This window comes from Salmo salar, chromosome ssa05 (genome assembly GCF_905237065.1).
Source record: "Salmo salar chromosome ssa05, Ssal_v3.1, whole genome shotgun sequence".
NCBI classification, from domain to species: domain Eukaryota; kingdom Metazoa; phylum Chordata; class Actinopteri; order Salmoniformes; family Salmonidae; genus Salmo; species Salmo salar.
The window spans coordinates 49,995,704-50,023,691 of NC_059446.1; the positions used below are offsets into that span (position 1 = coordinate 49,995,704).

At 40.8% G+C, this 27,988-nt stretch overlaps 1 protein-coding gene across 1 annotated transcript in view; it reads right to left on the reverse strand.

Annotated features, from left to right (window-relative positions):
- The window catches only part of LOC106605051 (2-oxoisovalerate dehydrogenase subunit beta, mitochondrial), an 86,720-nt gene extending 68,918 nt beyond the window's left edge, over positions 1 to 17,802 (reverse strand). The window contains exons 1-4 of the mRNA XM_014200299.2: positions 17,559 to 17,802; positions 3,434 to 3,511; positions 3,233 to 3,301; positions 586 to 719 (exon numbers count right to left, since the gene is read on the reverse strand). Coding sequence (XP_014055774.1) covers positions 586 to 719; positions 3,233 to 3,301; positions 3,434 to 3,511; positions 17,559 to 17,754 — 477 coding nt within the window. The 5' untranslated portion in view covers positions 17,755 to 17,802. The remainder of the gene's footprint in view (positions 1 to 585; positions 720 to 3,232; positions 3,302 to 3,433; positions 3,512 to 17,558) is intronic.
- Positions 17,803 to 27,988: the final 10,186 nt, after the last annotated feature.

A 27,988-nucleotide genomic window follows, 5' to 3' on the forward strand; every position in this document is an offset into this window, starting at 1 on the left:
CAAGGCCAGATAGTGAACCCGCGCACACTTTCCAGGTCAGTGCATTAAAGCCCCATTGCCATCTTCTGAGGTAGACTCGCTACCCTAGTGTTTTCTTTGAGCAAATTTTTACAGTGAGGGAGACATAGTTCGGGCAGATTTCCGGTGTCAATTTCCGGTCTTTCAAACAACAGCTGTGCTATTTAGAGTGGAAATGCATCAGCAGATAGCGTTAAAAGCTAGTGTGTGGTTGGCATCTTGCCAAATTGCACCTCAATTATAATGTTTAGCTTTTTTTGACAGCATTTGATTACAACTTGATTGTGTGAAAGCCTAATCACTTATGAGCAGAGAACTCACTAGGGAAAATATTATATTTACACAAGATTGACATGGATGCAGATGAGGCAGGTGTTTGTTGGTGGGTGAAAACATATATGCATGAGTGAAGCAGAAATGGGAACTGGATCCCAGTATCCCTGATCAAATCTGTTCCTGTCACACAAGAGGCTGGGCTATGACGATAACAAATAAAACCATCTGCGTAAGCAAACAAGTGACTGAGAAATTACAATTCATGCACAGAGCGCAGTCAGACTGGCTCACCTGGTCGAAGGCAGGGTAAATGTAGTCGGCAAACTGGATCTCAGCGATGGCCGTGGCGCCGGCAACTGCCGCACCGATTCCAAATCCCACAATGCCTTGCTCACACAGAGGAGTGTTGAAGACACGGTCTTTACCTGGAGAGAGAAAGAGGAGGGGAGAGGGTTACTCAGTTATCTACCAAGGGGGCTGATAACAACAAATAACAGCACACCCATATCAACCAAAGGAAAGTTAATGCTGTGCATTGCTGACTAAAACACTCATTCCTTTTCAATTAGGGATGAAATCCAAGCAAAATACAGTGTAATAGGGCCAGGGCACACGATGGACGACAAGGTTGTCAGTCGCCCCCCTACCCAACACTAGCTTCATAAGTGTGTGTTTAATCATTGCAGTGTCTCCTTAAAATAGCATCCGGACTTAAAATAAGTTAAGTGACATTCAGAGAGAGAGAGAGAGGACTCCTCCTCAACTGGAGCAAATTAGGCTGTGTTGCACTAAAAAGCCCTAGTCTGAATAATAAACAAAAACTATTTTTCCATCCAGCACTCTATAATCTTGACTGGGAGCCGCAGGACTGGGGCTCTACATTTTGGGAGGAATGTTATTTTGGTTCCCTTGCTTTGTTTAATTGCCAAGAAGCAAGTATTTTCTTTCATTGATCCCTCCGAACCTCGTTTCTGTCCTTACCGCAAGTGCCCACTTTTCACCACAAACCGGACACCATTAGAGCACTACAAGCCCTCAGAAATGAAGAATTAGGCCAACCTGTCAGTCAAATCAGAATCCTGTGTACTTGTAAAACACAGCCAGAGTATACAACAAAATAAACCTGGTGGTCAAAGAGTGAGTGAGCTCCAAACGTATTGGGGACAGTGAGAATGTTTTGTTGTCATTTTGGCTCTGTAATCCAGAACTTTGTATTTGAAATGATACAATGACTAAGGTGTTAAAGTGCAGACTGTCAGCTTTAATTTGAGGGTATTTTCATCCATATCTGGTGAAGAGTTTAGAAATGACAGTGCTTTTTACAGTCCCCCTATTTTAGGGGACCACAAATTCACTTGTGTATTAAAGTAGTCAAAAGTTTAGTATTTGATCCTATATTCCTAGCATGCAAGGATTACATCAAGCGTGACTCTACAAACTTGATGGATGCATTTTCTGTTTGTTTTTGGTTGTGTTACAGATGATGTATTATGTCATTTTGGAGTCACTTCTACATTAATATGGATGCTACCATGATTACGGATAGTCCTGAATGAATCGTGAATAATGATGAGTGACAATGTTAGACGCACAAATATCATACCCTCAAGACATGCTAACCTCTGACCACTACATTAAGAGGGGAGGTTAGCATTTTTTGGTGGGGTATGATATTTTTGCGTCTCACTTTCTCACTCATTAATGTGGAAGTGTTCATAAACATTCTATTCTTATTTACAATAAAAGTGACTCCAAAATGACACAATACATTATTTACCATTAATTTCAATTGGGCACAAACTAATCTGAAACACAACCAAAACATACAGCAAATGCATCCAACAAGTTTGTAGAGTCACAAGCCTGATTTAATCATTGCGTGCCAGGAATATGGGATCAAACACAAAACTTTTGACTACTTTAATACACATAAGTGAATTTGTCCCAATACTTTTGGTTCCACAAATATTGTGTCACTGTCCAAACACTTTTGGAGCTCACATTTGATGAATATGCACTGCACTTGCACATGTTTGAGGCATCTATTAGCTAGTCATTCATGATAGACTCATTTTCATTTAGGAGAAATAGAAAGACAGAGGTCAAAGTGGCTAGTCGTTTCCAGGTGAACGGCGCAGAAGACACTTCATGTGCGCACGCTACTCAGTGGCGGAGTAACGCATCACTGGGGTGAATGAGTCAGTCAGCCACACAAATAGAGATCAGGATACTTCCCATAAACCTGCATGCAGTATAATGGTAGAGAGAGGGGGGATAATAAAAAATAAAAAAACCCTCTCCGCCCTTAGATGAGATTTAAAAATAATGATCCTTAGCAGAAGGTCAACACATCTGACGTCAACGACAACAAAAGACAGCAGAGAGGGAGACGTGCATTGACTTTTCCAAAACCTAATCATATATTTCCACCTAGCCAGGGGTGAATCATGACTGGGTTCATTATGGAGATGAGGGTAAAGTATTCTACATTATGAGGAGGCAGCACACAAAAGATATAATGGCCATTTCAAAACCTGCGCATTTGTAGCAGCAGTACACCCACACAAGTTAATCCATTATGTCAACTGTGCAATGAATAGCCTAACAGTATGCATGGGCATAGCTGACAAAAATGATTACTACTATATGAAAAAAGTTTCTGTAGAAATGTGTCTCCTTGCGATCAACAATTGTAAGCAAGCACAGCTATGTCAGGAGTATCACACACGTGCAAACTAACACACAGTTTTGGAGTTTTGACCAATAGGTGTACGCACACGCTTGGGAGTTTTGACCAACAAGGGCATGAAAATGGTCCTCGGCTGCCATCTGGTGGCATCACAAGGTTATTAACAGGAATCAGCACAAACATACTGATATATTTAACATCCTGATATATTTGTCTAAAATGGAAAGTGGAAAGAATTCAGCCTCTTACCATATTTGTCTCGGAGACCCACGCTACAACGAAATACTCCACCAAAGGCGACGTCCTCCCCAAAGATGACTGAAGCACAGATACATCTCATAGACACAGTAACACATAAACCTAATATTTCTAAATTGCATGTCTTATTCACGCATATCTTTCAAGATATTGATGAATACATTAAATTACAATGCAGACCAGTTTTATTACCTGCGGTGGGGTCGCTGGCGAGAGTGTTGTCCAAGGCACTGGTCACAGACTGAAATAAGTTCATCTTTGTAGTGGGGCCTACAAGAAGTTGGGAGAATTTTATTGAGTGATTAAAGTGCCAACAAACTATTTGAATTCCATATTTTTTCATTTGTATCTAGATATTGAATTTGTAATGTACAGATGGAATCGTTTAATTCATAAATTGAACTTGTATTTAATTTTAAACTGAATGAATATTGCATTCAGATTTCAAATTCAATTTAGGTTAATAGTCAAATTCTATATTTATAGAATCAGTTTCAATATCGCATTCATTGTATGTGTACCAAGTTCAAACTATTTCCAGTTTCACATATTCAACTTTTCAGACGCATTTCACGGTTCTACTCTGACCTTTTTTTTTACAAGGAACAGGAGTGCCTAAGTTGAAAAATGTAAGCACACAAAAAGGTATTTAGGAGAACAATGAAAAATATAACATTTTTCTAGCCGCACTGGCACTCCCTACATTTTTACTTCAGGGTGCACAGCAAAATATTTGGCGCCTTTACGAGTAAACATGTCGCACTTTAGCGTTCAGATTGGTTATTTTAAATGAATTTGGAGAACGGAATTTGCAGAGACAACATTCTGGTACTTTGCCAGCAAGAAATGCTAGAAGAGAAGAGACAGAATCAAACGCTGTGTTAAATTGGCTTCAGAAACTGCCAGAAACCTATGTTGCCAATTATTTTAATGATAACTTAATTGGCAAAGTGGGCAAACTTAGGCAGGAAATGCCAACAACAAACAGTGAGCCATCATACTCATACATAAAAAGACAAATATTGAAAGAAAAGCAATGTAAGTTGGAATATTAGTAAAGTTAGTGTGGGAGAGGTGGAAACAATATTGTTATCAATCAATAATGACAAACCTGGCATTGACAACTTTGATGGAAAGCTGCTGAGGATGGTAGCTCACTCTACAGCAACTCCTGTGTGTCATATCTTTAAATCGGAGCCAAGAGGAAAGTCTGTCCTCCGGCCTGGAGGGAAGCCAAAGTAATTCCGCAACCCAAGAGTGGTAAAGCGGCCTTTTTCTGGTTAACAGCAGACCTATCAGCTTGCTACCAACTCTCAGCAAACTGTTGGAAACCATTGTGTGTGTTTGACCAAATACAACTCCATTTCTCTGTAAACAAATTAACAACAGACTTTCAGCATGCTTATAGAGAAAGGCACACGACATGTGCTGCACTGAAGAATGACTGAAGATTGGATGAAAGAAATTTACAATAGGAAGATAGTGGGAGCTGAACTGTTAGATACATTTGAAGTCGGAAGATTACAAACACCTTAGCCAAATACATTTAAACTCAGTTTCACAATTGTTGACATTTAATCCTAGTAAAAATTCCCTGTCCTAGGTCAGTTAGGATCAACACTTTATTTTAAGAATGTGAAATGTCAAAATAATAGTAGAGAATGATTTATTTCAGCTTTTATTTCTTTCATCACATTCCCAGTGGGTCAGAAGTTTACATACACTCAATTAGTATTTGGCACCATTGCCTTTAAATGTTTAACTTGGGTCAAATGTTTCAGGTAGCCTTCCACAAGCTTCCCACAATAAGTTGAGTGAATTTTGGCCCATTCCTCCTGACAGAGCTGGTGTAAATGAGTCAGGTTTGTAGGCCTCCTTGCTCGCACGCACTTTTTCAGTTCTGCCCACACATTTTCTATAGGATTGAGGTCAGGGCTTTGTGATGGCCACTCCAATACCTTGACCTTGTTGTCCTTAAGCCATTTTGCCACAACTTTGGAAGTATGCTTGGGGTCATTGTCCATTTGGAAGACCCATTTGCGACCAAACTTTAACTTCCTGACTGATGTCTTGAGATGTTGCTTCAATATATCCACATAATTCCCCCCCCTCATGATGCCATCTATTTTGTGAAGTGCACCAGTCTCTCCTGCAGCAAAGCAACCCCACAACATGATTCTGCCAACCCCATGCTTCACGGTTGGGATGGAGTTCTTCGGCTTGCCAGCGTCCCCCTTCTTCCCTCAAAACATAAGTGGTCATTACGGACAAACAGTTCTATATCTGTTTCATCAGACCAGAGGACATTTCTCCAAAAAGTACGATCTTTGTCCCTATGTGCAGTTGCAAACCGTAGTCTGGCTTTATGGCGGTTTAGGAGCAGTGGCTTCTTCCTTGCTGAGCGGCCTTTCAGGTTATGTCGAAATAGGACTCGTTTTACTGTGGATATAGATACTTTTGTACCCGTTTCCTAAAACATCTTCACAAGGTCCTTTGCTGTTGTTCTGGGATTGATTTGCACTTTCACACCAAAGTACGTTCATCTCTAGGAGACAGAACGTGTCTTCTTCCTGAGCGGTATGACAGCTGCGTGGTCCCATGATGTTTATACTTCCATACTATTGTTTGTACAGATGAATGTGGTACCTTCAGGCATTTGGAAATTGCTCCCAAGGATGAACCAGACTTGTGGAGATCTACAATTTATTTTCTGAGCTCTTGGCTGATTTCTTTTGATTTTCCCATGATGTCAAGCAGAGGCACTGAGTTTGAAGGTAGGCCTTCAAATACATCCACATGTACACCTCCAATTGACTCAAATGATGTCAATTAGCCTATCAGAAGATTCTAAAGCCATGACATCATTTTCTGGAATTTACAAGCTGTTTAAAGGTACAGTCAACTTAGTGTACGTAAACTTCTGACCCACTGGAATTGTGATACAGGGAATTATAAGTGAAATAATCTGTCTGTAAACAATTGTTGGAAAAATGACTTGTGTCATGCACAAAGTAGATGTACTAACCGACTTGCCAAAACTATAGTTTGTTAACAAGAAATGTGTGGAGTGGTTGAAAAACGAGTTTTAAATGACTCCAACCTAAGTGTATGTAAACTTCCAACTTCAACTGTATCATTGCAGCTTTTGATATTGACAATAACCGGTTGTTGAGAAAACATACAGTACCAATCAAAAGTTTGGACAAACCTACTCATTCAAGGGTTTTTCTTTATTTTGTACTATTTTCTACATTGTAGAATAGTGAAGACATCAAAACTATGATATAACACATATGGAATCATGTAGTAACCAACAACAAAAAAAGTGTTAAACAAATCAATATATTTTTTATACTTGAGATTCTTCAAATAGCCACCCTTTGCCTTGATGACAGCTTTGCACACTCTTGCCATTTTCTTCTTAACCAGCTTCACCAGGAATGCTTTTCCAAAAGTCTTCAAGGAGTTCCCACATATGATGAGCACTTGTTGGCTGCTTTTCCTTCACTCCATGGTCCAACTCATCCCAATTGGGTTGAGGTCAGGTGATTGTGGAGGCCAGGTCATCTGATGCAGTATTCCATCACTCTCCTTCTTGGTCAAATAGCCCTACAAACCAGATGGGATGGCGTATCACTGCAGAATGCTGTGGTAGCCATGCTGTTAAGTGTGCCTTGAATTCTAAATAAATCAGACAGTACACCAGCAAAAGCACCCACACACCTCCTCCTCCATGCTTCATGATGGGAACCACACATGCGGAGATCATCCATTCCACCTACTCTGCATCTCACAAAGACACAGTGGCTGGAACCAAAGTTCAAATTTGAGATTTTATCAGACCAAATGACAGATTTCCACCAGTCTAATGTCCATTGCTCGTGTTTCCTGGCCCAAGCAAGTCTCATCTTCTTATTGGTGTCCTTTAGTAGTGGTTTCTTTTCACCAATTTGACCATGAAGGCCTGATTCACGCAGTCTACTCTGAACAGTTGATGTTGAGATGTGTCTGTTACTTGAACGCTGTAAAGTATTTATTTGGGCTGTAATCTGAGGTGCAGTTTACTCTAATTAATTTATCCTCTGCAGCAGAGATAACTCTGGGTCTTCCTTTCCTGTGGCAGTCCTAATGAGAGTTTCATCATAGCGCTTGATGGTTTTTGCAACTGCACTTGAAGAAACTTTCAAAGTTCTTGAAATTTTCCAGATTGACTGACCTTCATGTCTTAAAGTAATGGACTGTCATTTCTATTTGCTTATTTGAGCTGTTCTTGCCATAATATGGACTTGGTCTTTTACCAAATAGGGCTATATTTGTATACCAACCCTACCTTGTCACAACACAACTGATTGGCTCAAACGTCTTAAGAAAATAAATTCCACAAATTAACAAGGCACACCTGTTAATTGAAATGCATTCCAGGTGACTACCTCATGAAGCTGGTTGAGACAATGCCAAGAGTGTGAAAAGCTGTCATCAAGGCAAAGGGTGGCTACTATGAAGAATCTCAAATATAAAATATATTTTGATTTGTTTAACACTTTTTTGGTTACTACATGATTCCATGTGTTAATTCATAGTTTTGATGTCTTGACTATTATTCCACAATGTAGAAAATAATAAAAATAAAGAAAAACCCTTGAATGACTAGATGTGTCCAAACTTTTAACTGGTACTGTATGCGTTACGGCTTTTCAGAGCTTTCTTTAAAATGGAAGCTTCTCTAATGTCAAACATGTAAAGTGTGGTGTACCGCAGGGCAGCGCTCGAGCCCTCTACTCTTTCTATTTTTATCAATAACCTGCCACTGGCATTAAAACAAAGCATGTGTGTCCACGTATGCTGCTGATTCAACCATAAACGCATCAGCAACCCCAGATAATGAAGCCACTGAAACCCTTAACAAAGAGCTGCAGTCTGTTTTGGAATGGGTGGCCAGAAATAAACTGGTCCTGAACATCTCTAAAATTAAAAGCATTATATAATTCCCTAAGTTCTAGACCTCAGCTGAATCTGGTAATGAATGGTGTGGCTGTTGAGGAGACTAAATTACTTGGTGTTACCGTCGATTGTAAACTGTCATGGTCAAAACATAGATTTAAAGGTTGTAAAGATGGGGAGAGGTCTGTTCGTAATAAAGAGATGTTCTGCTTATTTTTGACCCCACACTCCACAATGCAATTCCTGCAGGCTCTAATTTTATCTTGATTATTGTCCAGTCATATGGTCAAGTGCTGCAAAGAAAGAAATGGTTAAGCTGCAGCTGGCACGTCTTGCACTTCATTGTAATCAGAGGGCTAATATTAATACTATGCTTACCAGTCTCGCTTAGCTAAGAGTTGAGGAAAGACTGACTACGTCACTTTTTGTTTCTTTAAGAAACATTGTGTTGGAAATTCCAAATTGATTGCATAGTCAACTTACACACACTTACCACACCAGACATGCCACCATGGATATTTTCGCGGTCCCCAGGTCCAGAACAAATTGAAGGAAACGTGCAGTATTATACACAGCCATGAATGCATGGAACTCCCTTCCATCTTATATAGCGCAAGTGAATAGCAAACGTGGTCTAAAAAAAATACACTGCTCAAAAAAATAAAGGGAACACTAAAATAACACTTCCTAGATCTGAATGAATGAAATAATCTTATTAAATACTTTTTTCTTTACATAGTTGAATGTGCTGACAACAAAATCACAAAAATAATCAATGGAAATCCAATTTATCAACCCATGGAGGTCTGGATTTGGAGTCACACTCAAAATTAAAGTGGAAAACCACACTACAGGCTGATCCAACTTTGATGTAATGTCCATAAAACAAGTCAAAATGATTCTCAGTAGTGTGTGTGGCCTCCACGTGCCTGTATGACCTCCCTACAACGCCTGGGCATGCTCCTGATGAGGTGGCGGATGGTCTCCTGAGGGATCTCCTCCCAGACCTGGACTAAAGCATCCGCCAACTCCTGGACAGTCTGTGGTGCAATGTGGCGTTGGTGGATGGAGCGAGACATGATGTCCCAGATGTGCTCAATTGGATTCAGGTCTGGGGAACGGGCGGGCCAGTCCATAGCATCAATGCCTTCCTCTTGCAGGAACTGCTGACACACTCCAGCCATATGAGGTCTAGCATTGTCTTGCATTAGGAGGAACCCAGGGCCAACCGCACCAGCATATGGTCTCACAAGGGGTCTGAGGATCTCATCTCGGTACCTAATGGCAGTCAGGCTACCTCTGGCGAACACATGGAGGGCTGTGCGGCCCCCCAAAGAAATGCCGCCCCACACCATGACTGACCCACCGCCAAACCGGTCATGCTGGAGGATGTTGCAGGCAGCAGAACGTTCTCCACAGCGTCTCCAGACTCTGTCACGTCTGTCACATGTGCTCAGTGTGAACCTGCTTTCATCTGTGAAGAGCACAGGGCGCCAGTGGCGAATTTGCCAATCTTGGTGTTCTCTGGCAAATGCCAAACGTCCTGCACGGTGTTGGGCTGTAAGCACAACCCCCACCTGTGGACGTCGGGCCCTCATACCACCCTCATGGAGTCTGTTTCTGACCGTTTGAGCAGACACATGCACATTTGTGGCCTGCTGGAGGTCATTTTGCAGGGCTCTGGCAGTGCTTCTCCTGCTCCTCCTTGCACAAAGGCGGAGGTAGCGGTCCTGCTGCTGGGTTGTTGCCCTCCTACGGCCTCCTCCACGTCTCCTGATGTACTGACCTGTCTCCTGGTAGCGCCTCCATGCTCTGGACACTACGCTGACAGACACAGCAGACCTTCTTGCCACAGCTCGCATTGATGTGCCATCCTGGATGAGCTGCACTACCTGAGCCACTTGTGTGGGTTGTAGACTCCGTCTCATGCTACCACTAGAGTGAAAGCACCGCCAGCATTCAAAAGTGACCAAAACATCAGCCAGGAAGCATAGGAACTGAGAAGTGGTCTGTGGTCATCACCTGCAGAACCACTCCTTTATTGTGGGTGTCTTGCTAATTGCCTATAATTTCCACCTGTTGTCTATTCCATTTGCACAACAGCATGTGACATTTATTGTCAATCAGTGTTGCTTCCTAAGTGGACAGTTTGATTTCACAGAAGTGTGATTGACTTGGAGTTACATTGTGTTGTTTAAGTGTTCCCTTTATTTTTTTGAGCAGTGTATATAATAAAGAAACACCTCACGGCACAACACCTCTCCCCCATGTGACCTACTTGTTGTGTATGTACTGACGTCTAACAGATAGACACACACAGGTTAATGTTTTAAATGTAAATTGTATAGTATTTTTCGTTATGTGTCGAACCCCAGTAAGACTAGCTGTTGCCATTGGTGTCGGCTAATGGGGATCCTAATAAATCAAATCAATATGTTGAATTTATTTTCTTCCTATGAACTTGACTAGCGTTTGAACCGTTTGGGCTATAAGCTACTATGACCCTATTCCTGAATCCTAAGACACACTGGAACATGGTTGTGCCTTCTGCATTATGGTCACAGAATGGGCAGGACACGTTATAAGGGAGTGTGACAAGAAATGCTATTTGGCTCCCATAACAATTTCTCACATCATCTGACCATAACACCAGTTTCAATCCAAGTGCCAATGCCGTTTATCAAACTCTAGGCGTTTACATTTGTTGGATGATATGAAAATATAGCTTTTTGGCCACGCACACTAGTGGTGGGTTTGTGGTCAAAATAAGGATGCATAAGCAGAAAATAACCCTATACCTACTGTAAAGTATGGTGGTTGATCTGATTTTATGGGGCCATTTTGTTTCCACTGGTCCTGGGGCCCTTGTTAATGTCAACAGCATCATGAACTTTAACCGGTACCTCTGCAAGGAGGCTGAAACTTGGCCGGAGGTTGATCTTCCAGCAAGTCAATAACCCCAAGTCACCCAAAATCCAAAGAAATTGTTAATTGAACACAAAAATCTACATTTTGCAATGGCCATGTCAGAATATAAAGGATCTGGAAATATTATGTATGGAGTTCTCCAGTCTCATAAAACATTTTGGAAAAGTCTCAGTGCCATCATCCTCACAAGGTGAGGTACTGAAAGGTATATAAAAAAAAATAAACAATTTTTTCTTTTAAAGCATGGGAGCAAATCATTTTGACCCATATCTTTTTTTTAGAAAACATATTGTCACTTGTTAAACAAAATGTCTCTGAGCAATTGTTTTAGTATAAAATATACATTTCATTATTTTGTTTTGCATACAATAAAGCACAGGATTTGTATTATTTATTTTAGACAATATTGTTTGCTCATCTTGATCAAGGGTGCCAATAATTTTGTACATGACTGACTGGGTTCAAACTCAAGCCTACTGCACAACAACACTTTCTTTGGCAAACAGAAGCAGAAGGTTCTGTGTACTCCAATGAGACTGCAACAGAGGTGGATTAGTGATCCATGCATGTGATGAGCAACATTATTGCCATTGACCTGAAGACGTATTAGTTTGACTGATGGTGTTCTAACTCAGGTCTCCAGTGCACCACACAATGCAACTTTTCAGGTTTCTAACAACTTACTCATCACAAAAGCGTCGCAAGTCACAGAACCAATGCCTAGGCCTTAGCTCCGCAGGCTAACAAAGTCTTAACCCAGTCAGTCACGTTACCCTTATAATAAGTGCCCTTGCCAAAGACATGAAACTAAAGGTGTCAGCATACTTCAGTTTGGCTGGTGGCTAACCAAACTGAAAGAGTGTGCTCGCATACTCCCTTAAAATACCTTTGCTTGGCCTTCCGAGTGGTGCAGCGGTCAAAGGCACTGCATCGCAGTGCTGAGGAGTCACCACTAGAGGTCGACCGATTATGATTTTTCAACGCCGATACCGATTATTGGAGGACCCGGGGAAAAAAGCCGATACCGATTAATCGGGCGATTTTATATTTTATTTTTTGTAATAATGACAATTACAACAATACTGAATGAACACTTTTATTTTAACTTAATATAATACATCAATAAAATCAATTTAGCCTCAAATAAATAATGAAACATTTGGTTTAAATAATGCAAAAACAAAGTGTTGGAGAAGAAAGTAAAAGTGCAATATGTGCCATGTAAAAAAGCTAACGTTTAAGTTCCTTGCTCAGAACATGAGAGTCTTCAATATTCCCAGGTAAGAAGTTTTAGGTTGTAGTTATTATAGGAATTATAGGACTATTTCTCTCTATACCATTTGTATTTCATATACCTTTGACTATTGGATGTTCTTATAGGCACTTTAGTATTGCCAGTGTAACAGTATAGCTTCCGTCCCTCTCCTCGCCCCTACCCTGGCTCGAACCAGGAACACATCGACAATAGCCACCCTCGAAGCATTGTTACCCATCGCTCCACAAAAGCCGCAGCCCTTGCAGAGCAAGGGGAAGAACTACTTCAAGGTCTGAGCGAGTGACGTCTCCGATTGAAATGATATTAGCGCACACCCCGCTAACTAGCTAGCCATTTCACATCGGTTACACCAGCCTAATCTCGGGAGTGGATAGGCTTTACAGAAGTGTATTTTTTTAAACCTGCATATTTAGTTAAAAGAAATCCAGGTTAGCAGGCAATATTAAACTAGGGAAATTGTCACTTCTCATGCGTTCATTGCACGCATAATCAAGGTATATGCAACAGTTTGGGCCGCCTGGCTCGTTGCAAACTAATTTGCCAGAATTTTACGTAAGTAAAGTTAAGGTTGTGCAATGTAACAAGAATATTTAGACTTATGGATGCCACCAGTTAGATAAAATACGGAACGGTTCCGTATTTCGCTGAAGGAATAAACATTTTGTTTTCAAAATTATAGTTTCTGGATTTGACCTTATTAACGACCTAAGGCTCGTATTTCTGTGTGTTATTATGTTATAATTAAGTCTATGATTTGATAGAGCAGTCTGACTGAGCGATGGTAGGCAGCAGCACGCTCGTAAGGATTCATTCAAACAGCACTTTCGTGCGTTTGCCAGCAGCTCTTCGCTGTGCTTCAAGCATTGAGTTGTTTATGACTTTACATACATCAGTCAGACTGCTCTATCAAATCATAGACTTAATTATAACATAATAACAACACACAGAAACACTCCAAAGTTTCTAAAACTGTTTGAATGGTGTCTGTGAGTATAACAGAACTCATTTGGCAGGCCAAAACCTGAGAAGATTCCATGCAGGAAGTGCCCTGTCTGACAATTTCTTGCCCTTCTTGATTATCTCTATCCATTACAGGGGATCTCTGCTGTTACGTGACACTTCCTACGGCTCCCATGGGCTCTCAGAAGGCGGCAAAAAGCTGAATCGTGGCTTTGCAGGCTCTGGCTGAAAAAAAGTAGCGCGTTTGGATAGTGGCTGGTCACAGTACTGTGAGACTCAGGCTCGTGCCCGAGTCGACCCCATGCTTTATTTTCTTTCGTCTGTTTACCTAAACGCAGATTCCCGGTCAGAATATTATGGCTTTTTTACGAGAAAAATGGCATAAAAATTGATTTTAACCTCTATGGGCTATGTGGGACGCAAGCGTCCCACCCCTGGTACACCCAATCAACAACAGGTGAAATATCAAGACCGCCAAATTTGAAAACAATTAAATGTCATAATTCAAATTTCTCAAACATACAACTATCTTACACCCTTTGAAAGATAAACATCTCCTTAATCTAACCACGTTGTCCGATTTCAAAAAGGCTTTACGGCAAAATAATAAAGTTAGATTATGTTAGGAGAGTACATTGACAATAGCTGTGTGTAATGTTTTGTCAATTCAAAGACAGGCGTCACCAGAAGCAGAAAACCAGCTAAAATGATGCACTAACCTTTTACAATCTCCATCAGATGACACTCCTAGGTCATTATGTTAGACAATGCATGCATTTTTTGTTCTATCAAGTTCATATTTATATCCAAAAACAGCGTTTTACTATGGCGTTGATGTTGAGGAAATCGTTTCCCTCCAATAACCGCCAGTCAAGCAGCACAACAAATTAAATAATTACTATTCGAAAACATTGGTAAAATATTATATTGTCATTCAAAGAATACATTTACATCTCTTGAACGCAACCGGATTGCCAGATTTAAAAATAACCTTACTGGGAAATCACACTTTGCAATAATCTGAGCACTGCGCCCAGAAAAATACGCTTTGCGATACAGACTAACCGCCATGTTGGAGAGATCTAAAATCGAAAATACTATGTAAATAATCCATTACCTTTGATTCTCTTCATCAGATGTCACTTCCAGGAATCCCAGGTCCATAACAAATGTAGTTTTGTTCGAAAAAGCTCATAATTTATGTCCAAAAAGCTCCGTGTTGTTAGCCCATGATCTATGCCAGCCGGACTTCTCGTCATGAACGAGGGGGAAAAAAATATTTACGTTCGTTCAAACATGTCAAACGTTGTATAGCATAAATCATTAGTGCCTTTTTTAACCAGAACATGAATAATATTCAAGGCGGACGTTTGCATTCTCTTTTAAAACGAGAGTACCAAACATGAACTCGCGCGCCAGAGCCTAATCGGCCACCACCGTTCCAAGGCTCTTGTTCATTCAGTTCTCACAGTATAAGACTCAAAACTCTTTCTAAAGACTGGTGACATCTAGTGGAAGCCATAGGAAGTGCTCAAAAATTAATAAGCCCCTGTGTGTTTCAATGGCATAGGCTTAAAGGTAATTCAACACATCAGGTATGCACTTCCTGTCAGAATTTGTCTCAGGGTTTTGACTGCCATGTGAGTTCTGTTATACTTACAGACACCATTCAAACAGTTTTAGAAAATTCAGAGTGTTTTCTATACAAACCTGAACAATAATATGCATATTCTAGCTTCTGAGTTGGTGTAGGAGGCAGTTAAAAATGGGCACATATTTTTTTCAAAATCCTCAATACTGCCCCCTAGCCCCAAGAGGTTTTAAACAGCGGTTGACATGCTTCGAAGTACGGTATGGAATATTTAGAAATCTTTTGTCACGAAATGCGCCATGTTCGTGACCCTTATTTACACTTCGGATAGTGTCTTGAGCGCACAAACAAAAAGCCGCTATTTGGATATAACAATGGATAATTTTGAACCAAACCAACATTTGTTATTGAAGTAGCAGTCCTGGGAGTGCATTCTGACGAAGAACACCAAAGGTAATCAAACTTTTCTAATAGTAAATCGGAGTTTGGTCAGGGCTAAACTTGGTGGGTGTCTAAATAGCTAGCCGTGATGGCTGGGCTATCTACTCAGAATATTGCAAAATGTGCTTTCACCGAAAAGCTATTTTAAAATCGGACACCTCGATTGCACAAAGGAGTTCTGTATCTATAATTCTTTAAATAATTGTTATGTTTTTTGTGAACGTTTATCGTGAGTAATTTAGTAAATTCACCGGAACTATGCTAGTTCTGAACGTCACATGCTAATGTAAAAAGCTGGTTTTTGATATAAATATGAACTAGATTGAACAAAACATGCATGTATTGTATAACATAATGTCCTAGGTGTGTCATCTGATGAAGATCAAAGGTTAGTGCTGCATTTAGCTGTGGTTTTGTTTTTTGTGACATATGCTAGCTTGAAAATTGGGTGTCTGATTATTTCTGGCTGGGTACTCTGCTGACATAATCTAATGTTTTGCTTTCGCTGTAAAGCCTTTTTGAAATCGGACAGTGTGGTTAGATAAAGGAGAGTCTTGTCTTTAAAATGCTGTGAAATAGTCATATGTTTGAAAAATTGAAGTTTTTGTATTTTTGAGGAATTTGTAATTCGCGCCACGCCTATCATTGGATATTGGAGCAGGTGTTCCGCTAGCGGAACGTCTAGATGTAAGGGTGACCTACTTTGAAAGGACGGGAAGTGTTGGCTGTGCACTTGACCAGGCATTCCACATTTAACCATCTAAATATCAAGTTGTTTTTTTGGTTTTAACTAACTCAAACTAATAACAGGCCGTTTTAACTCGGAAAACAAACGATCAAAACGTACACCAACCATAATCTTACCTCAGGAATCTTGATTTAATGTTGTCCACGAAGTAGGCTAATTATCTTGACCGCCCCAACAGACACCAAAATGTTCTGTCAAGCCTTGAGATTAAGATTCATTCCCGCACTTTGGCTGTTGTTAAATTGTGTGCAGTATCACACAAGGTCTTTATCACTTGACTGTCATTCAGAAAATCCTTTCCTGAATCAGCTGATGTTGTGCGATAATGTACCCACTTAACGAAAACAATGAGTAATTATTGAAATACCCTGTTAAAGACAGTATCGATTTGTGTTTAATTAATCATATTAAAGTACATCTTTATCTTTGAAGCATAGAATTTTTGCAATCACATACATTATTTTTTATGTGAGCCCATGAAAACTTCACACTGTAACATTGGGAGATACGAAATGTTAAAGTACACTTCTGAGGTCTCCACACAAAAAAAGTGAGTCACAGCAATATCCAGGAATTTCACAGGATCAATGTCAATGTATAATTCAATTGTTAAATGCTTAGTATACGATAACAACAAACAGTATCAAATCACATTTTATGTCACATGTGCCGAATACAACAGGTGTAGACCTTACAGTGAAATGCTTACTTACAAGCCCTTAACCAACAATGCAGTTAAGAAAAATATAAGTAAAAAATAAGAAATAAAAGTAACAAATAATTAAAAGAGCAGCAGTAAAATAACAATAGTGAGGCTATATACAGGGGTACCGGTACAGAGTCAATGTGTGGGGCACCGGTTAGTCGTGGTAATATGTGCATGTAGGTAGATGTATCATACATGTAGGAAAGAAAAGTTGTGTTTTTTGTCACTCGATTTTAGCCAAATCTGAAGACTCCAAGCACCAGAAAGGGTTTAAACATAGCTGTTGATTCAACTCATGAATTAGCTGTATTGAATATAGCTATGTTCCCCCTTCATATATTAATGTATTCACATGAAGAAAAAAAGGTTAAAAAAAAAGGAAATCATTATGAATTACTTTGTAGCAGCTCCAAACAGCTGTCCACTACCAGAAATGCTCACTGGTACCCTAGAAAGAGCCATGTGACTGTCATCTACATCTGCCAAACTAAAGTATGGGCATGCAACACAGCCAATTTGCCAACAGAAAAAGCAAAGCAGGAATGCAGCTGGCATAACGTTAACCAGCTAGCTAATGTTATCATGTTAGTTAGATAGTTAGCTAACTCATATAGAAAAAATCTACAGACCACGAACTGAAGATATTTTCAAATCATCTTTACCTTTTCAGCAAAGATAGTTGTCTGTCTGACACATTATTTTAGAATGCAAGGGCATTTCACTTACCATACTCTGTGGGGACAGGGTCAGGGTGGTAGGTGAAGTGCGCTGCATTCCTTCTTTGTGTTTTTGTTTTGGATGAGAAACTCGGGGATAACCTCAGCAGAGTGATCCCAAAAGAGCTCTGAGCACCGACATTTACATTCGCGATGGAGGCTTTCGAGACTGCACCTCTGACAAGAAACCGTGCAGCAGCCGCCATTGCTGTTGTGAGTGGAGTGAACAGGAAGAAGAGAATAATGACAGCGTCCCTTTTCAGTCGAAAGGGGCTGTGGTTGGTTGAAACAGTGGGGGGTGTCAGTGGTTCAGCCTCTTGTCCAATCGCCTCAATCGACCCCGAACACTTGAGGGACTTGGCCCGCGTTGAAGTGTCCGTCACGTCGTCTGGCGAAAGCGGGTAGGGAGGAGCGCCTCTCATATCGAACAGTAATCTGCGCCGGTCAGTTGATGTTGTCAACAAGGCAGCATGGTATCGTCCAGAAACATACAACATATATTTTCCATAAAATACATGTTTTATGTTTGTTTTATTGGAAGGCAGATAAAGCGTTTTTATCAAAAGCAATCACTTTTGCATGGGAAAACACAGAATCGTACTCATTACTACACGTGCTTTTTACATCACTTTTATTTTGAGCCAACTTCGCTGTCCGACAGAGCGGACACCCGACTCAAGCCCGGAGGCAGCAATCAACTTTCAGCCCGGGCAAAATTAATCGAACTCCCTCCTTGACTTTAGTCATGTTCGACATTGCAGCCCACTTTATAAGCGAGTCGAGACTGACTGATCTACAAATCACCGTGCATCCTAAATAACAACTCAATAGTCTTTGTAGATCAGTACGTCAGTCACAATTTAACAATGATACATCATGGGTTTGACGCTCTCGAACACCCTTTGACTAAGGTAATGAAGTTGTGCCAAATATTATGGATATACTGACAAGACAGTCTCTCCGCCCTGGCACTAGGAATCGTTGTCCACAAAACGGCACAGCGGGCTGTCTAGCTCCCGCCCATCCTTTCTTTGGATTGGTGGATACATCTCATTACTGTAAATCTGTTTTTGAATATTCGATGTAAAGTGATGTAAAAGTAATGTAATAAGCACCAGGGTTGTTGACGTCAACCACCTGTATTCAATGGAGAGAGATGCTTCCTACTCATTTAATGAATATGCATAACCATCTCGAGACAACTCCCTTATAGTGTTTTTTCTCTCAAAGTTTGCCGGGCTGTCACATGTCCTACTTATATCAGTACACTCGTAACAACTTAAGCATTACGAAATTTATATTTGATCAAATAAACTTCACGCAGCAAATAAACCATTATTTTTTGCTGACCAAATTCGACACTCTTGTTGTGCTAAACAATTATTTTTGTATTGTGGGATGACGAAACTATGTTGTTACGAGTTACCACAGCCACCATCAAACCATCATTAAATTATCATACAAGCCTACCTTACTGTAATCGATCACAAATCACAACCTATCTAATGTGATTTTCAATTTTAGACCAAATAATCTTGTAGTCCTATGTAAATCCATGACTCTTGCATTTAACATGCTACTCACATAGACCTACACATAATAAACTATAGGCAGGGCCTAATAATAAAGACTTAATTTAACTTAAAAATGTATTTAGCTTTTCATTTGGCATGAACACAACCAGTCATGATCTTTTCATCTGATTGTCAAATAAATAACAATGTAGGCTACCTGTGCATGTTCATCCACTCCATGGACAGGGAGAGTTTGTGCAGCCATGTAGAAATAAATAGTTTAAAGCATGACAGAGAGGTGGAGGGGGTTCGTTTAATTTGGAAGCGTTTTTTTAAATATTTTGCACGGTAAAACCTATGGACCCGTGGAAATTCTTACACAGGGACACTCGAAGTCAATCTTAAATGAATCATCCTTTATTCGTCAGCACCCTGGAGAGGTTCCAACACACTCAGTGCACCATAGTACCCCATAGTCAAACCCAGCAGTTGTCTTATATTCGGCTATACACAGACAAGTTATATTTGCATGATTTAGCATAATTAATTAATCATTACCGTTTTGTTTCATTCATGTGACTGACCAAAACTGGTTCATAACATGTGACAGACCAATACCTCATGAGGCTTCTTCTCTCTAAGCTGAGACCTTGAAACTGAGGTGAATAAATCTCTCAATGTTAACCATTGTATCCATATTTCTCACCCCAATCGGGTTGCATTGACCTATGTTTTTCACTAACTGTCCCTGGGACATCAACTTAGTCGAAATATAAAACCCTGTTATTTAACAATTCTGCTAAGACCTTCAATTTAAAGTTATTTGCCCCCATCCTTGGCTTTTCCTAAATAAGTCTATATAACACATTATCATTGTTAGAATATTCATATCTCAAACATAATTTGTGTTATAAGCAGTTTTACGGGGACATTTCAAACATATAACAATAGAGTTAGCTGAAAGACAAGATTACATTTACAATAGCCTGATGAGTGAGAATATTATCAGTTGTTTATATTGTATATGAAGATGCAGCTTGGAATTGACACAGAGGCAAGGGAATGAAACAGAGTGCCAAAAAAGTGACTTTTGAAAATTCTCCTACAAAAGCAGTGCCTTCAGAAAGTATTCACACACCTTCACTTCTTTTCACATTTTGTTGTGTTAAAGCCTGAATTTAAAATTGATTAATTTGAGATTGTGTGTCACTGGCCTACACATACTATTCCATAATGTTAAACTTGAAATATGTTTTTGGAAAGTTTTACAAATTAATAAAAAATTTAAAGCTGAAATGTATTGAGTCAATAAGTATTCAACTCCTTTGTTATGGCATGCCTAAATAAGTTCAGGAGTAAAAATGTGCTTAACAAGTCACATAATAAGTTGCATGGACTCACTCTGTGTGCAATAATAGTCTCTGCACTCCACACGTACAATTATCTGTAAGGCCAATCAGTTGAGCAGTGAATTTCAAACACAGATTTAACCCCAAAGATCAGGGAGGTTTTCCAATGCCTCGCAAAGAAGGGAACCTATTGGTTGATAGATAGAAATAAAAAATATCAGATATTGAATATCCCTTTCAGCATTGTTAAGTTATTAATTACACTTTGGATAGTGTATCAATACACCCAGTCACCACAAAGATAAAGCCATGTCTGACTGGCCAATAAAAATAAAAGATTAAGATGGGCAAAAGAACACAGACACTGGATAGAGGAACTCTGCCAAGAAGGCCAACATCCCGGAGTCGCCCCCATTGTTGACGTTGAGACTGGTGTTCTGTGGGTACTTTTTAATGAAGCTGCTTGTGGACTTGTGAGGCATCTGTTTCTCAAACTAGACACTCTAATGATCAATTAGCCTTTTAAAATGATAAACTTGGATTAGCTAACACAACGTGCCATTGGAAAACAGGAGTGATGGTTGCTGATAATGGGCCTCTGTACGCCTATGTAGCTAATCAAAAATCAGCTGTTTCCAGCTACAATAGTTATTTACAACATTAACAATGTCTACACTGTATTTCGGATCAGTTTGATGTTATTTTAATGGACAAGAAATGTGCTTTTCTTTCAAAAACAAGGACATTTCTAAGTGACCCCAAACTTTTGAACACCGTGTGTGTGTGTGTGTGTGTGTGTATATATATATATATATATATATATATATGTAACAGTGTAGGTTCCGTCCCTCTCTTCACCCCAACCTGGGCTTGAACCAGGAACCCTTGCACACATCAACAACTGACACCCAAGAAGCATAGTTACCCATCGCGCCACAAAAGCCGCGGCCCTTGCAACGCAAGGGGAACAACCACTTCAGGTCTCAGAGCGAGTGATGTCACTGATTGAAACGCTATTAGCGCGCACCACTGCTAACTAACTAGCCATTTCACATCGGTTATATATATATATATATATATATATATATATAGTGCCAGTCAAAAGTTTGTACACACCTAATTATTCAAGTGTTTTTCTTTCTTTTTACTATTTCTTCATTGTAGAATAATAGTGAAGACATATGAAATAACACATATGGAATCATGTAGTAACCAAAAAACTGTTAAACAAATCAAAATATATTTTAGATTCTTCAAGGTAGCCACCCTTTGCTTTGATGACAGCTTTGCACACTCTTGGCATTTTCATATTTTTTACTTTCTTTGCTTTTAGTCCCACCAGGAAGGGGTGGGATGGAGAGGGTTTTTCTGGGGAGGGGGGGTGGGACTGACAAGCAACCCAAGTTGCTGGTGGGGGGGGTTATTGAAAGGAGACATGCTGGATGGGTGCGGTTGGGGGAATGGAGTAGCAGGTTGGGGTGGAGGCTCACTTTTTTCCCCTTCTCTTTACATACTAAATGTGTTGTTAATTTTTGGCTCTATGATGCAAGCCATTTTTTTTATTATATTAATTTGTGTATTGTGCATGTATCCCCCCCCTTCCCTTAATAAGATAATGAAAAAATGAATAAAGATTTGGTCCCAAATTTTAAAAAAGACCCCTTGAGGTGTAGTTTTAAATATTACTTTTTGGGGGGAAGAATTGCTGCGATTACATGTGTTCCCCGTGTGCAATCTCAACACTCTAAATAAACGACAAATATGCAGTTCCGTTCTTTTGCAATGCATTTTCTTAAATTCATACATTTATTCCTTAAGACCTGCCCTTAACAAATGAATAATGAATGATCTTTGTGATGGTGTTTTCATATAATGGATTTTCGCACTTAAATATGGTATTTTTGTGTCTTTTCTTTTATACATATAGCCTTCAGTTACATAAACTAATGAAAACGCCATTGTGTTCTTTGAAATACATTTAATTTCATATTCTAACGTTACCTAAGACCTTCATAACCACAAACAAATTATTGTTCCTCCGATAGCATATATGAAATTAACAGTGCATTCGGAAAGTATTCAGACCCCTTGACTTTATCCACATTTTGCTATGGATTAATTAAAACATTTTCCTCATAAATCTACACACAATACCCCATAATGACAAAAAAAAACTGTTTTTAGACATTTTTGCAAATGTATTGATCATGTATGCATTGCTCATCCTTGATATGTTTCTACAGCTTGATTGGAGTCCACCTGTAGTAAATTCAATTGATTGGCATGATTTGGAAAGGCACACACCTGTCTATATAAGGTCCCACAGTTGACAGTGCATGTCAGAGTAAAAACCAAGCTACGAGGTTGAAGTAATTGTCCGGAGAGCTCCGAGACAGGATTGTGTCGAGGCACAGATCTGGGGAAGGGCACCAAAAAGATTCTGCAGCATTGAAGGTCCCCAAGAACACAGTGGCCTCCATCATTCTTAAATGGAAGAAGTTTGGAACCACCAAGACTCTTCATAGAGCTGGCCGCCCGGCCAAACTGAGTAATCATGGGAGAAGGGCCATGGTCAGGGAGGTGACCAAGAACCCGACGTTCACTCTGACAGAGCTCCAGAGTTCCTCTGTGGAGATGGGAGAACCTTCCAGAAGGACAACCTTCTCTGCAGCACTCCACCAATCAGGCCTTTATGGTAGAGTGGCCAGACAGAGGCCACTCCTCAGTAAAAGGCACATGACAGCCCACTTGGAGTTTGCCAAAAGGCACCTAAAGGACTCTCAGACCATGAAAACCTAAATTCTCTGGTCTGATGAAATCAAGATTGAACTCTTTGGCCTGAATGCCAAGCGTCATGTCTGGTGGAAACCTGGCATCATCCCTACGGTGAATCATGGCGGTGGCAGCATCATGCTGTGGGGATGTTTTTCAGCGGCATGGAGTGGGAGACTAGTAAAGGTCAAGAGAAAGATGAACTGAGCAAAGTGCAGAGAGATCCTTGATGAAAACCTGCTCCAGAGTGTTCAGGACCTCAGACTGGGGTGAAGGTTTACCTTCCAATAGGACAACGACCCTAAACACACAGCTAAGACAAGGCATGCGTAGCTTGAATGCCCTTGAGTTGCCCAGCCAGAGCCCGGACTTGAACCCGTTCGAACATCTCTGGAGAGACCTGAAAATAGCTGTGCAGCGACGCTCCCAATCAAACCTGACAGAGCTTGAGGGGATCTGCAGAGAAGAATGGGAGAAACTCCCTAAATACTGGTGTGCCAAGCTTGTAGCGTCATACCCAAGAAGACTCGAGGTTGTAATTGCTGCCAAAGGTTCATCAACAAAGTTCTGAGTAAGGGTCTGAATACTTATGTAAATGTGATATTTCTTTATATATATATACACATTTGCAAAAGTTTCTAAAAACCCGTTTATGCTTTGTCATTATGGAGTATTGTGTGTAGATTGATGAGGGGAATTTAACAAAATGTTAAAAAACATAACAAAATGTTGAAAAGGTCAAGGGGTCTGAATATATTCCGAATGCACTGTGTTTATTAGACAGCTAGCATGTTGACTTTCAAAAGACACATCATTAGCCCGAAAGGTGGATCCAGAGAGGGCAGGCTTTTCTAGTGTTAACCACTGGCAAGGAGGCCAATCAAATTAGATCAGCTTTGTATTAGGTTACATGCTGCATATTAAAACACCATAAAATAAAACTTAGATAATAACCTAACAGTATGCTAATAAACTTAAGCAACAAGGCACGAGGGTATACGGCCAATATACCATGGCTAAGGGCTGTTCTTGTCACGACGCAACGCGGAGTACGTGGATACTGCCCTTAGCCGTGGTATATTGGACATATACCACAAAACCCCGAGATGCCTTATTGCTATAATAATCTGGCCACTAACCTAATTAGAGCAGTAAAAATAAATGCTTTGTCATACCCGTGGAATACGGTCTGATATACCACAGCTGTTAGCCAATCAGCATTTAGGGCTCAAACTACCCAGTTTATAAATAATAATAGGCCACAGCCTATATAGACTAGAACAGTGGTCATCAACCACTTCTTAGTGGAGATCACCTTATGAATCAAAATGCAAGCCGAGTGCAATTGTCTGCTGGGCGCAAGAGATCAAGTGCACCAACGATGTATTGTGTGATATCAATTAAATGATCAATAGCCTATAGGGCCTAACTGTAGTGCATTGGTGGAAAAGCACAGGGCAAAGATATTTCCAATTAAATTATATTCCAAATGAATGTAAATTACATTACAAATGATGAGCTATTTACATTGACTGGAAATATTGTTTCATGCATTTGTCTATTTTCAATTGCAATAAGAGGTCTGATTTTCTTAATGTAGGCCTTCCCCTTAATATAATGTAGAGTCCCTTATATTTCAAAACTTGAGTCTCAAACTAGGCAATATGAAAACACTGGTAATAGGTCAGTTGTTTTAGCCTATTACCTGTGAGGCACATCAGAGCATAAACTGAAATAACTTGTTTTATTTCACTGGACTGATGATCATTTCTCAGCCGAGGGAGTGCGAGTCGAAGTGGAGAAGAGTATTTCATGATTTCTAAAAGTGCTGAATAAAAACAGCATTGTAGTGCTGATCATTGCCTCTGAATGTACTGAAAACTGTCTTTAAGGCCCTTGATGAGATCAGTGCAATCAGTGATTGATATAGAGGGGGACTGGAGGCCCTTCATGGCAAAATCACTGATATCAAATGACTTGACACATGCTCCAACATCATCTTCTATACACTGCCTCTTGAAAAAATTGTTTTTGCTAGCCTTGTGAGCCTAGCTAGCTAAAGATGTGTAGCCGACACAGCAATAGCTACTGTTCACTGCTGATGGTATAAGTGCGAAGTGACACATGTCAGAACATGGCCATTATTCTAAAAATAAGCTGATAGTGTTATTGTGTTATTGTATTTTCCCTGTAAATAATAAAGCAAAATTAAAATTCATTACATAGACCTAAATGAAATAGATTTAATTTACAGTACCAGATTTTATGTAAGATGTCCTTGAGTGTCCTGAAAGGCATCTGCCAAATAAAATGTATTGAGTGTCCTGAAAGGCATCTGCCAAATAAAATATACTGCTCAAAAAAATAAAGGGAACACTTAAACAACACAATGTAACTCCAAGTCAATCACACTTCTGTGAAATCAAACTGTCCACTTAGGAAGCAACACTGATTGACAATAAATTTCACATGCTGTTGTGCAAATGGAATAGACAACAGGTGGAAATTATAGGCAATTAGCAAGACACCCCCAATAAAGGAGTGGTTCTGCAGGTGGGGACCACAGACCACTTCTCAGTTCCTATGCTTCCTGGCTGATGTTTTGGTCACTTTTGAATGCTGGCGGTGCTTTCACTCTAGTGGTAGCATGAGACGGAGTCTACAACCCACACAAGTGGCTCAGGTAGTGCAGCTCATCCAGGATGGCACATCAATGCGAGCTGTGGCAAGAAGGTCTGCTGTGTCTGTCAGCGTAGTGTCCAGAGCATGGAGGCGCTACCAGGAGACAGGCCAGTACATCAGGAGACGTGGAGGAGGCCGTAGGAGGGCAACAACCCAGCAGCAGGACCGCTACCTCCGCCTTTGTGCAAGGAGGAGCAGGAGGAGCACTGCCAGAGCCCTGCAAAATGACCTCCAGCAGGCCACAAATGTGCATGTGTCTGCTCAAACGGTCAGAAACAGACTCCATGAGGGTGGTATGAGGGCCCGACGTCCACAGGTGGGGGTTGTGCTTACAGCCCAACACCGTGCAGGACGTTTGGCATTTTCCAGAGAACACCAAGATTGGCAAATTCGCCACTGGCGCCCTGTGCTCTTCACAGATGAAAGCAGGTTCACACTGAGCACGTCACAGACGTGACAGAGAATGGAGACGCCGTGGAGAACGTTCTGCTGCCTGCAACATCCTCCAGCATGACCGGTTTGGCGGTGGGTCAGTCATGGTGTGGGGTGGCATTTTTTGGGGGGGCCGCACAGCCCTCCATGTGCTCGCCAGAGGTAGCCTGACTGCCATTAGGTACCGAGATGAGATCCTCAGACCACTTGTGAGACCATATGCTGGTGCGGTTGGCCCTGGGTTCCTCCTAATGCAAGACAATGCTAGACCTCATGTGGCTGGAGTGTGTCAGCAGTTCCTGCAAGAGGAAGGCATTGATGCTATGGACTGGCCCGCCCGTTCCCCAGACCTGAATCCAATTGAGCACATCTGGGACATCATGTCTCGCTCCATCCACCAACGCCACGTTGCACCACAGACTGTCCAGGAGTTGGCGGATGCTTTAGTCCAGGTCTGGGAGGAGATCCTTCAGGAGACCATCCGCCACCTCATCAGGAGCATGCCCAGGTGTTGTAGGGAGGTCATACAGGCACGTGGAGGCCACACACACTACTGAGCCTCATTTTGACTTCTTTTAAGGACATTACATCAAAGTTGGATCAGCCTGTAGTGTGGTTTTCCACTTTCATTTTGAGTGTGACTCCAAATCCAGACCTCCATGGGTTGATAAATTGGATTTCCATTGATTATTTTTGTGTGATTTTGTTGTCAGCACATTCAACTATGTAAAGAAAAAAGTATTTAATAAGATTATTTCTTTCATTCAGATCTAGGATGTGTTGTTTAAGTGTTCCCAAAGAAATGCCACCCCACACCATGACTGACCCACCGCCAAACCGGTCATGCTGGAGGATGTTGCAGGCAGCAGAACGTTCTCCACGGCATCTCCAGACTCTGTCACATGTGCTCAGTGTGAACCTGCTTTCATCTGTGAAGAGCACAGGGCGCCAGTGGCGAATTTGCCAATCTTGGTGTTCTCTGGCAAATGCCAAACGTCCTGCACGGTGTTGGGCTGTAAGCACAACCCCCACCTGTGGATGTCGGGCCCTCATGGAGTCTGTTTCTGACCGTTTGAGCAGACACATGCACATTTGTGGCCTGCTGGAGGTCATTTTGCAGGGCTCTGGCAGTGCTCCTCCTGCTCCTCCTTGCACAAAGGCGGAGGTAACGGTCCTGCTGCTGGGTTGTTGCCCTCCTACGGCCTCCTCCACGTCTCCTGATGTACTGGCCTGTCTCCTGGTAGCGCCTCCATGCTCTGGACACTACGCTGACAGACACAGCAAACCTTCTTGCCACAGCTCGCATTGATGTGCCATCCTGGATGAGCTGCACTACCTGAGCCACTTGTGTGGGTTGTAGACTCCGTCTCATGCTACCACTAGAGTGAAAGCACCACCAGCATTCAAAAGTGACCAAAACATCAGCCAGGAAGCATAGGAACTGAGAAGTGGTCTGTGGTCACCACCTGCAGAAACACTCCTTTATTGGGGCTGTCTTGCTAATTGCCTATAATTTCCACCTGTTGTCTATTCCATTTGCACAACAGCATGTGAAATTTATTGTCAATCAGTGTTGCTTCCTAAGTGGACATTTTGATTTCACAGAAGTGTCATTGACTTGGAGTTACATTGTGTTGTTTAAGTGTTCCCTTTATTTTTTTGAGCAGTGTATATATATATTATTACATACA